Consider the following 12252-nt stretch of genomic DNA (forward strand, 5'->3'; position numbering starts at 1 on the left):
AGGGGATTAAGGGTTTGGGCAATTTTTGCCAGTTTGTGATTCTGTAAAAAACCCAAATCACAGTCCTTGATTTTAACAGCACTTCATATCATAGACCATTGATATGGGAGTTGCTGATCTGGATAATGCAGTTCTTGCCATGATTGTATGTGTGATCCGTGTGCATCAATATCTGGATCCCGTTATCCTTTGTGATTCTACCTGATCCACCAGTACCGCCTTTGTTTATCCTCATTACTGGAATTTGAGTATTGCTGGTAAGGCCAGCATTTATTGGTCATCCCTAATTGCCACGGAGAAGCTGGTGGTGAGCCACCTTTTTGAACCACTGTTGTCTGTGTAGTGAAGGTATACCCACAGTGAATTTTTTGTCACGGTTTGATACAACTGAGTGGCTGTTTCAGAGGGCAGTTAAGAGTCAGTCATGTTGCTGTGGGTCTGGCGTCTCATATGGGCCAGACCAGGTAAAGACAGCAGATATCTTCCCCTGAGAGGCATAGGGGAGTCAGATGAGCTTTTACTACAATCTAGTCACTTCATGGTCACAATTACTAATGCCACCTTTTAATTCCAGATTTAATGAACTACCTGAATTCAAATTCACAATAAACCATGGTGGGATTTAAGTTCCATCTCTGGATTATTAGTCCAGGCCTCTAGATTAGTATAATCTGTTAACATAACCAATATGCTGGCGCACTTGTTCAGAGTGCAGCTTGATGCAGTTATTACCACTGCAATGATAACACTGCATCAAATGTAGGGATAGCACCAGTAAGTATGACAATGTCAATTAAATTCACTTCAGTGCACTGTTCTATTGTGTTCAAATCACTGTGAGCACAAAATAGCCTGGGATTGTGCCCAATCATTGATGTAATGTGGCCTTGATGGAGATACTTGTCGTTTCCAAGTCGAAGTTCTGGTGAGACAGGTTTCTGATATCAGGACTCCCTCTGTACAAAGAGTTCTAAATATCGAGGGACCTTTTTTTAAAAGGGGCCAGGATATTGAGACTTAATCTTTAAAAAGGATTTCTGATATTTTGGCTTCTTCCTTTTAAGGAGTCAGGATATCCATCCTCCTCATTTAAAAGTTGTTCACATATCAAGACTTCCTCCAGTAGATGTCAGAATATCAAGACTTTCTCTTTAATATATGTTTGGATGATGAAATTTTCTCGCTCAAAGGTGCCAAAACAAAAAGACAATAGCAGATTGGCTGCCTGTTTCTGGACTTCCTTTAAATGTGTCTGTGTATTTCACTGTCTGTCAACTAATTAAATTCCTGTCTGACTGACTATCCTCAGGTAGAAAGGAAAATTACAAATGCTGAGAATGCACAACTGTTGAGTCAGAGACTGAAAGAGAAAGGATAGATTAACAGATGTGGTGGGGACTAATATCAGAACGGACATTGCACAGAGGCCCGAACAATCCCCATCCATCACCACTCTCCTCCGTTTGGCTGAACTTGTTCTCTCAATGAACAATTTCTCTTTAAACACGTCTCAAAAACTCCATCCCATTCTCTCAGTTCCTTTGCATCTATTCCGATGATGCCACTTTCCAAAATAACGTTTCTGACATGTCCTCCTTCTTCCTTAACCGATGTTTCCCACCAACAGTGGTTGACAGGGCCCTCAACCATGTCCGACCCATCTCCCGCATCTCTGCCCTCACACCTTCCTCTCCCTCCCAGAACCATGATAGGGTCCCCCTTGTCCTCACTTATCACCCCACCAGCCTCCGCATTCAAAGGATCATCCTCCCCTATTTCCACCAACTCCAGCATGATGCCACCACCAAACACATCTTCCCTTCACACCCCCGTCAGCATTCCATAGGGACCGTTCCCTCCGGGACACCCTGGTCCACTCCTCCATCACCCCCTACATCTCAACCCCCTCCCAGGGCACCTTCCCATGCAATCACAGAAGGTGTTACACCTGCCCTTTACTTTCCCCCTCCTCACCATCCAAGGGCCGAAACATTCCTTTTAAGTGAAGCAGTGCTTCACTTGCACTTCCCTCAATTTAGTCTACTCCATTTGCTGCTCCCAATGCGGTTTCCTCTACATTGGAGAGACCAAACGCAGACGGGGTGACCACTTTGCGGAACACCTGTCCTCAAGCATGACCCAGACCTCCCTGTCGCTTGCCATTTCAACACTCCACCCTGCTCTCATGCCCACATTTCCATCCTTGGCCTGCTGCAATGTTCCAGTGAAGCTCAACACAAACTGGAGGAACAGCACCTCATCTTTCGACTAGGCACTTTACAGCTTTCCGGACTTAACATTGAGTTCAACAGCTTCAGATCGTGAACTCTCTCCTCCATCCTCACCCCTTTTTGATCCCCTTTTTCCAAATATTTATTTTAAAATTTTTATATATATATTTTCCCCACCTATTTCTATTATTATTATTTTTAAAATGTATTTCTGTTCATTGATTTATCTCCACCTTTTAGCTTATTTTGACCTTTCCTCCCACACTATCCCCACCCCCCACCCCCTCCCCCCCTAAACTAGGGCCATCTGTCACTTTGTCTCTTGCTCATCCTGCTTTTTATTCTTAATGTCACCATTAGCACCTCCTTTAGCCAGTATCACTACCATCAACACCCCTTCGACCTTTTGTTTATGAAATCTTTCACAATCTCTCCTTTGCCTCCACCTATCGCTGGCTTTCTATCCAGCTTCATCTGTCCAAGCCCCCTTAAGTATATATTTCACTACATTTTTACTGCTCTTTATGTCTGAAGAAGTTATATGGACTCAAAACCTTACTCTCTCCAGAAATGCTGTCAGACCTGCTGAGTTTTTCCAGCAATTTTTGTTTTTGTTTCAGAACTGAAACTTGTCCCCACCTGAAACATTATTATCCTTGTCTTTCAGGTGCTGGGAACCTGACCTGTGTTTCCTGCATCTTCCTTTTGCGTAGAGCAGGACAGAATGAGACAAGGGAACATGACCCCACCAGTCTGCCTTCTGACCTGATCACAATGTATGTTGTATTGGGAGCAATTCATTTATTAAACTGGTGGGGAAGTAATTTATTGATGTTAGTTTCACAATGGAATGAACAATTCTATGCATCAGGGCCTGAGTGTTTTTTTTTTCAGTGTGATTCATAATATGGGGAGACGAGGAGAAAGGATGTTCACTGACTCATCCAATCAGGCAATGAATAATTTGTTCGCCTTCTAATTGACGAGGGGAAGGTGGGGCACCATGAAGGTGGGCAGCCAATGGCGGCAGCGTGAAGGCCAGGTGGTTGGAGGCTAGAAGTCATGTGACTCCAGGAAATATGTGCAACCAGGGTGACAACTGTGGATGCAGGGCCCAGCTGGAATAACACACATCTTAGACCCTCACCTGTACGGCTTTCACCAAAATACTGAAGAGTTGGCATTTCCGAGACCTAAATGGTCATCAGCAGGGGCGCTTCCTGGTTCATGTGAGTGCTCACTGTTGAGTTTTGAAGTAAAATTTGTTTTCAGAGATAAGATCTTGGACATTGTGCCAAACTGATATCTAATCAAACATGAGTGAGTAATGATAGTATCAGCTGACAATGGCTCTGTGGGTAAATATACTGCCTGGTGTTGACACTAAGTCATGGACATCAGGAAGGTCTTTGCATTCAATCACTAGTCATAACTGAGCTAGCTGATCCCACCTGGAGAGGTGTATGGGGGTGTTACAGCTGGAGTTGTCAAAGGGTTAATCAGCCATGGTTCCTGCTCCTGATCATTATTATCCAGTAGCTGTGTGTGTGTCTGACTTGGGTGGCCTAGATAGGGTAGACAGGAAAGATGTGTTTCTCCTAGCTGAGGGGTCAGTTACCAGGGGGCAGAGATTTAAGGTGATTGGTAGAAGGATTAGTGGGGACATGAGAAAAAATGTTTTCACCCAGAGGTTGGTGGGTGTCTGGAATTCACTGCCTAAGTTGGTGGCTGAGGCTGAAACGCTCAACTCATTTAAAATGTACCTGGATCTGCATCTGAAGCACTGTAACCTGCAAGGCTACAGACCAGGTGCTGGAAAGTGGGATTAAAATGAGCGGCTAGTTTCTTTTTTTCTCTTTTTGGCTGGCACAGACACGATGGGCTGAAAGGCCTCTTTCTGCACCATAACCTTTCTATGGTTCTATGGCTGTGAGGTCCCTTGTGGTCAAATGGCTTCCACATCACTTAGTACCTAGACTCAAATGTTAAGAATGCCACTTGATTGAAGTAGAGAAATCATACACAGCAATTGTCAGTGAAGTCAATTTTCCCTTTTGGTATGGATTGTGATTGATTTAAAATCTTCACTCTATGGAGAGATGGGGGAGTGAGAAACAGACTGGCCTCTGGCGCATCATCAACTTTAATTGCTTCATGATTAGTGGCTGCGCCTTCAGCTGTCTGAGCTCTAAGTTCTGGAATTCCCTCCCCAAATCTTTGTGCTCTCTCCAACTCCTCTCTCTTCTTCTACGACATTCCTTAAAAACTATCTTTTTGACCAATCTGTTAGTCACCCATCCTAATATTTCCTTATATAGCTTGGTGACAAATTTTATCTGATAACTGCTGCTGTGAAGCGCTGTGGAATGTCATTACATATACACTATAAATACAAAATGTACGCTATAAATACAAGATGTTCTGAATGGAAAGTAATTTTGGATGGGGTGTAAGGCAGGTGTACAATCTGATCTGGTTGGTTACCCACTGGGCAGGGCAGGTTAAAATTATACCCCCTTGGTTTCGGTTACCAGGATTAGAGTTGTTTAGAAAGTTATTGGAGGTGTACTTTGTTTAAAAAAAAAAACTGATCCCAGTTGAGAAATCCCATAAGGGCTTGGAGTGGAAAGCTGAAGCCGGATCAATTATCCAATCCTTGTTAATTCCAGCTCAGTCATCGCGCTTACCTCTTGGATAGAGCATTAAAGCGTCTTACAGAAAATCTCGCCCTCTCGTTGCTCTGCATCCGGTTCTGAGAAACATTGCCCTCGTGTGTTGACGCCGAGCAGGTCAGGCTGCTCCTGTGGAGAGAACTGGCATGGTGATACTTTGGGTGGGGACCCTATATCAGATCATTCCTCGCTGGTGCACCTCTGGGTGAAGCACGATACAATGGAGGGACCTCCAAAGATTTCTGGCTCATGTGACTTGAGCTCATCCAAAATTCTGCTGCCCATATTCTAATTTGCACCTTGTTCTGTTCACCCATTGCCCTGGCGCTCACCCACTTACCTTCCCTCCTGGTTAAGGAGTGCCTCAAATTTTAAATTCTCATCCTTGTTCTCAAATCTCTCCATTGCCATGTCTCTCCCTACCTCAGTAAACACCTCCAGTCCTCCAGCCTTCCGAAATCTCTGCTTTCTAATTCTGGCCTCTTGCATGTCATGGATTTTAATTACTCCAGCATTGGTGGCCATGACTTCAGCTGCCTAGGCCTTTAGTTATGGAATTCCCTTCCTAAACCTCTCTTCACCTTTACGACACTCCTTAAAACTTACCTCTCTGGTCAAGTTTTATGTCACCCAAGGTAATATCTCCTTTTGTGACTCGGTGTAAAACTTTGTTTGATGATGCACCTGCAAAGCACTTTGGGAAGTTTTAGTACGTTAAAGATGTAATATAAAATCAAGATGTTGCTGTGTAGAGGTAAGTAGTATGTGTAATTGTAATACTATTGAGGTGTTTAAAATGATAAACAAGATTCAATAGGTACACCCAGAGAAACAACCAATGGGGCACAATCTTAAAATTAGAGCCAGGCAAGTGAAATCAGGAACAAAAACAGAATTACCTGGAAAAACTCAGCAGGTCTGGCAGCATCGGCGGAGCATTTCCCCACAAAGGGTTAATGGCAATGTGGAGCTCCGTTCCTCAAAGGGCTGTGTAGGCTGGAGGTAAATCGCAATCTTCAAGGCTGAGATTGATTGATATCCTTACTCAACAGAAATCGGGGGATATGGAACAAATGTGGGCAGATGGAGTTAGGATACAGCTCAGCCATGATCTAATTGAATGCTGGAACAGGCTCAAAGGACTGAATGCCCCCCCTCCAGTTCCTAATTAATGGGCACATTAGTCAAATCAAGATACTTGAGAGGTTTCTATAGGGAACCTGGGCAAGAACAGTGGGTTACACTTGTACCAATGGCTCTCCCATGCTTTCCCCTTGTCTGTGATAACTAATTGGCTTATTGAAAACCATCATGGCAGCAGGTTCCAAATTGTGATGATGATCTGTCACCTCTGATATTCACCAGTAGATACAAACAGAAACCAATATGATGTTCTATTTGCTAACATTGGCTGGTCAGTGAATCAAAATTAGAAATCAATTTGCTGTGGATGTGGAAGGTTTTCATTTTAATAAATAGAAGCCCCCCAAACCATTTCATCTCGACTTCAAGGGCAGACACCCACCTACCTAAGGGCACGAAACTCTTCTTTGAGATGGGGTGCAGAGATACATAAAATGGATATCCACTTTACTGCTATGTACAGTAACGTGGAGCCATTGCTAGTTGTTTGGCTTTTCAATTAAGTTTCTTTAGAAACCATCAAATCTTCAGTTCTGATCTCATGCCCCTGCCCCGTTCCCTGATCTCACACCCCTGTCCTTCCAGCTCTATTTCCCCCTTTTTTAGTTATGGAGCTGCAGCAAGCTGTGGAAAGATTTTGAGGCCGGACCTAATTGGAGATCCTCAACTAGCTGCCCTCCTTAAGGTAGGCAGGCAGGTGTGTGCAGTGCTGGTGAGGTTGCTGGGTAAACATTCCCTTTGACAACAGCTTGGAGCATCATTTATTTCTCAAGTTTGCACAACCATCAAACAATAATAATAATTAGGTGTTAGCCGTGGGCATTATTCTCTTGCCTCTTAGTCAGAAGATCCAGATATTTGAGCACATAATCGAAAGCTGACACTCCCATTGCAGTATTGAAGGGGTGCCACACTGTCTAGGATGCTGTCTTTTGGATGAGTCATTAAATTGAGTCGGCCCTCTCAGGCGGCTGTAAAAGGTTGCCTGACACTGCAGAAGAGCAAGGGCATTCTTCCCTGGTGGCTTGGACCAATATCTATCCCTCATCCAACATCACTAAGGTCAATTATCTACTAATTTTATCTCATTGTATTTGTGGGAGCTTGCTGTATGCAACTTGGCTGCCATGTTTCCTATATTACAGCAGTGACTATACTTCAGAAAGTACTTCATTGGCTGTGGAGCATATTGGGATGTCCTGAGGTTGTGACAGGTGCTGTGGAAATGCAAGTCCTTTCTTTGCTTTCATATTTTTCCCCGCATTTTTTTCACTTTGCAGGTTCTCCGATGTTCTTGGTCCTGTCACCTTGGAGCGAGTGAGACACTGAGAAAGTAGGAAGATGAAAGCTGAGGTCTCGGACATGAGCCAATGGAGAGAGGTGGATTTGGAAGAGAAGTGCACCTACATCGTAAATGACCAACCAGTAGACCCAGTGAAATATGCTGAGATCCCTCTGGCCAGAGCCTCCATACCCCGAAACCTTACCTTCAAGTACACAATCACCAATGAGGTAAGTTCCTCTGAGCCCAAGTGGCCAATATGTCAGAGCATCAATTGGTAACTTTGTGATTAACTTTGCAACAATAAATTCAAACTCAGATAGAATATGCTGCATGATGTTTATTTCTATTTGATAAGACTCATTCATTTTCATTTTTGGAATGGGCCACTAGCAAATCGATATTTGTTGCTCCTCCCCGATGCTCTGCAGTCAAAGCTACAGCAGGAGAGCAAGAGATCCCAGGTGGAAATTCACCCTCTCTGTGACTGACATTTTCATTAGATATAGTAAAACATCCAAAGTATGAGTAACGGGTATTGTAGACGGAGGTGAACAACCTGAGGCGAAGGTGAACAACCTGAGGCGAAATAAGAACAATTTTCTGCAGCAAGTTGTTGCGATCAGGAATCCGCTGCCTGCAAAGGGTGGTGGAAGCAGCTTTAATAATAACTTCCCAAAGCGAATTGGACAAATACCTGAAAAGAAAAAGAAAATCAGGCTTATGGGAGGTAAAGAGGGCGAGAATGGGATTGACTGGATAGCTCCTTCAAAGAATTGACAAAGGCACAATGGGCCGAATGGCCTCTTCCTGTGCTGTAAGATTCTATAATTGCCCTGAGTTTACAGATTGGTGAGGTTAGGCTGGCACACTGGCAAAAAGTCCAAGGAAATTCTCTGCAAATTCTTAGAGGGAGGGGATGGGGGGCTTTCAATTCTAGACTTTTTAAAATTAATTGGATTTTTCATTGATTAATTGAAGAAATCAATTGCATTTAAATTCCACCAGCTAGCATGGTTTCTTTTTCTCCCTCTCTCTCTCTCTCTCTCACACACACACACACACCCACTCTCTCTCTCTCTCTTTCTCTCTCTCTCACACACACACACACACACACACACACACACACACACACACATTCTCTCTCTCTCTCTCTCTCTCTCTCTCACACACACGCACACACAAACACTCTTGCTTTCTCAGGCATGTGCACACACTCTCTCCCTCATGCATGCACATTCTCTCTCATGCACGCACATTCTCTCTCATGCACGCACACTCACTCTCATGCACGCACACTCTCTCATGCACGGACACACTCTCTATCTCATGTGTGCACACTCTCTATCTCATGTGTGCACACTCTCTATCTCATGCATGCACACTCTCATGCGCGCACACTCTCATGCGCGCACACTCTCATGTGCGCACACTCTCTCTCATGTGCGCACACTCTCTCTCATGCGCGCACACTCTCTCTCATGCGCGCACACTCTCTCTCATGCGCGCACACTCTCTCTCATGCGCGCTCACTCTCTCTCATGCGCGCTCACTCTCTCTCATGCGCGCTCACTCTCTCTCATGCGCGCACACTCTCTCTCATGCGCGCACACTCTCATGCGCGCACACTCTCTCTCATGCGCGCACACTCTCTCTCATGCGCGCACACTCTCTCTCATGCGCGCACACTCTCTCTCATGCGCGCACACTCTCTCTCATGCGCGCACACTCTCTCTCATGCGCGCACACTCTCTCTCATGCGCGCACACTCTCTCTCATGCGCGCTCTCTCATGCGCGCTCTCTCATGCGCGCTCTCTCATGCGCGCTCTCTCATGCGCGCTCTCTCATGCGCGCTTTCTCATGCGCGCTCTCATGCGCGCGCTCTCATGCACACACTCTCATGCACACACTCATTCTCTCTCTCATGCACGCACAGTCACATTCTCTCTCTCATGCACGCGCGCTCACACTCTCTCACGCACGCGCACTCACTCTCATGCACACGTGCACACACTCTCTCACGCACGCGCACTCTCTCTCACGCACGCGCACTCTCTCTCACGCACGCGCACTCTCTCTCACGCACGCGCACTCACTCTCTCACGCACGCGCACTCACTCTCTCACGCACGCGCACTCTTTCTCTCACGCACGCACACTCTCTCTCACGCACGCGCACTCTCTCTCACGCACGCGCACTCTCTCTCACGCACGCGCACTCTCTCTCACGCACGCGCACTCTCTCTCACGCACGCGCACTCTCTCTCACGCACGCGCACTCTCTCTCACGCACGCGCACTCTCTCTCACGCACGCGCACTCACTCTCTCTCTCGCATGCGCACTCACTCTCTCTCTCGCATGCGCACTCACTCTCTCTCTCGCATGCGCACTCACTCTCTCTCTCGCATGCGCACTCACTCTCTCACGTACATGCACTCTCTCACGCATGCGCACTCACTCTCTCTCACATGCACGCGTGTTCACTCTCCTCACTCTCTCACGCACGTGCACTCACTCTCTCTCACGCACGTGCACTCACTCTCTCTCTCTCACGCACGTGCACTCACTCTCTCTCTCACGCACGTGCACTCACTCTCTCTCTCACGCACGTGCACTCACTCTCTCTCTCACGCACGTGCACTCTCTCTCTCACGCACGTGCACTCACTCTCTCTCTCACGCACGTGCACTCACTCTCTCTCTCACGCACGTGCACTCACTCTCTCTCTCATGCATGTGCACTCACTCTCTCTCTCACGCACGTGCACTCACTCTCACGCATGCGCACTCACTCTCTCTCTCTCTCACATGCATGCGCACTCACTCCCTCTCTCTCACGCACGCGCACTCACTCCCTCTCTCTCACACACGCGCACTCACTCCCTCTCTCTCACGCACGCGCACTCACTCCCTCTCTCTCACGCACGCGCACTCACTCCCTCTCTCTCACGCACGCGCACTCACTCCCTCTCTCTCACGCACGCGCACTCACTTTCTCCCTCACACACACACACACTCAATCTCTCTCTCACACACACATACTTGTTCCCCCCACCACCCGCCCCCCCCCACAACAGGCCCCACAGTCGCTCCTCCTGGCGGGCCCTAGCAACCTCTCCCTCTGCTTTCTCTGTGGGCCCCAGCAGCCAATCCCTCCCCTTCCCCTGTGGGCCCTGTGGCAGTGTCTCCCACTAGTGAGCTTATCAGCAGCAAATGCAGAAGTGGAAGACCTGTAATTGTGGTTGCAGCCCCTTGCAGAATCTTCAACTTCAGTTACCTGTCTGACTGGTATTTTGAACAAGGGTTCCAGTAACCATATAGAATGGCTTCTGGGGCCACAATCCAGACCATGGGCCATGCGTTGGACAAGCCTGCATTGGACAAAAGTCTAGCTATCCCTCTCTGGTGGACATAAAAGATCCAATGGCACCATTTTGAAATACAGTGGGGGAGTTGTCCCTCGTGTCCTGGGGCTAGTGTTTACCATTCAATCAACACCTAAAACAGATTATCTGGCCATTATCCTATAGCTGTGTGTGGGAGCTTGCTGTGCGCAAATTGGCTGCTGTGCTTCTTAGTAATGACTACAGTTCAACTGTACTTAATGTCTTTAAAGGGCTTTGGGATATAATGAGATTGTAGAACGTGCTCTAGAAATCCATTAGTGCTTTCTATTGTCATATTTAAGCAGACGTCTATTTTAATTGGGTGAGATGCTCGATGATGTTTGAAACTTGAAACTAGCACCAGGCAGGCCTTGGATGGGCAAAGTGCAACTGGGTCCTGGGCATCAAGAAAAGTCAAAGGCCCTCCACGTCCCCTGATTTCACCCCCCGCTCCCCACTTCGCTCTTGTGTGCCCTGGATCACAGTGGAAATGCAGAGGTGGAAAACCCAGTGATCAGGGACGGGAAGCACCCTTTCTTATTTCTCTGGGCTTTTTGCAGGAGGGGACCCTGTCTTTTGCTGGGATCCTCCTCTGCCCAACCCTTTCATCGCCTCGCTCCTTCAACATTTTTGGCAGTTGAAAATCACCCCTAAGACAATCATCAGATACAACAATGATGAGGTACAATCATTGCAGGTGAGTACAAGACAGAGAGAGACAGATATACACAGGCACACGGTGCTCGTGGGAGGCTGGAGGGAAGAGCAGATTTCGGCCTGGATAATTTAACTGACCTATAATGGAATAATCAGAGTTTTACTAAAATGCAACATGTGAATGGTTAAATAGACTGAGCCTTTATTCTCAGGTGTTTAGAGACATGAGAGGTGATCACTTTCAAACATAAAAAATTCTTACTGGACTCAACAGGGTAAATGCAGGAAGGATGTTTCCCCTGGCTGGAGGGTCCAGAATCAGGTGACACAGTCTCCAAATAAGTAGAAAGCCATTTAGAACTGAGATGAGGAGGAATTTCTTCACTCAGTGGGTGGTAAATCTTTGGAATTCTCTAACCCAAAGAGCTAAGGAGGCACGTCATTGAGTATACTCAAGACAGAGATTGATAGATCTCTACATGTGAAAAATATCATGTGGGATAATGGTATTGAAGTAGAAGATCAGCTGTCATCTCATTGAATGGTGGAGCAGGCTCAAAGGGCTGAATGGCCTACTCCTGCTCCTAGTCCTTATGTTCTTATGTGAAAGGTGCAGACGAGTGTTCCAGCTGACATGCAGCCTATACTAATTGACAGCAGACTGCTCTGTTGCTGCATCCAGACATGTGACCATTGCCTCGACAGGATGCTAATGACATCAAGTGATATGGGGATAGCAATGGGAAAATGGCATTTAGTTGGAAGATCAGCCATGATCTAGTTGAATGGCAGAGCAGGCTCGAGGTCTGAATGGCCTAATCCTGTTTCTATGTCTCCATGCATAGCTCTTCTGAGAGTATTGGCCTATATTATGGGCTCAA

At 46.5% G+C, this 12252-nt stretch overlaps 1 protein-coding gene across 4 annotated transcripts in view; it reads left to right on the forward strand.

Annotated features, from left to right (window-relative positions):
• Positions 1-12252, forward strand: part of LOC121292006 (PR domain zinc finger protein 1-like) — a 115569-nt gene that overhangs the window by 65234 nt on the left and 38083 nt on the right. For 3 of the 4 annotated variants that reach the window (XM_041213744.1, XM_041213742.1, XM_041213743.1), the window contains one exon: positions 7327-7558. In XM_041213744.1, the coding sequence (XP_041069678.1) occupies positions 7388-7558 (171 nt within the window). In that variant the 5' untranslated portion in view covers positions 7327-7387. Of the gene's footprint in view, positions 1-3438; positions 3461-7326; positions 7559-12252 lie in introns of those variants that run through there. The other variant, XM_041213745.1, reaches the window with a different exon arrangement.

Source organism: Carcharodon carcharias, chromosome 19, assembly GCF_017639515.1.
Source record: "Carcharodon carcharias isolate sCarCar2 chromosome 19, sCarCar2.pri, whole genome shotgun sequence".
Lineage (NCBI taxonomy): Eukaryota > Metazoa > Chordata > Chondrichthyes > Lamniformes > Lamnidae > Carcharodon > Carcharodon carcharias.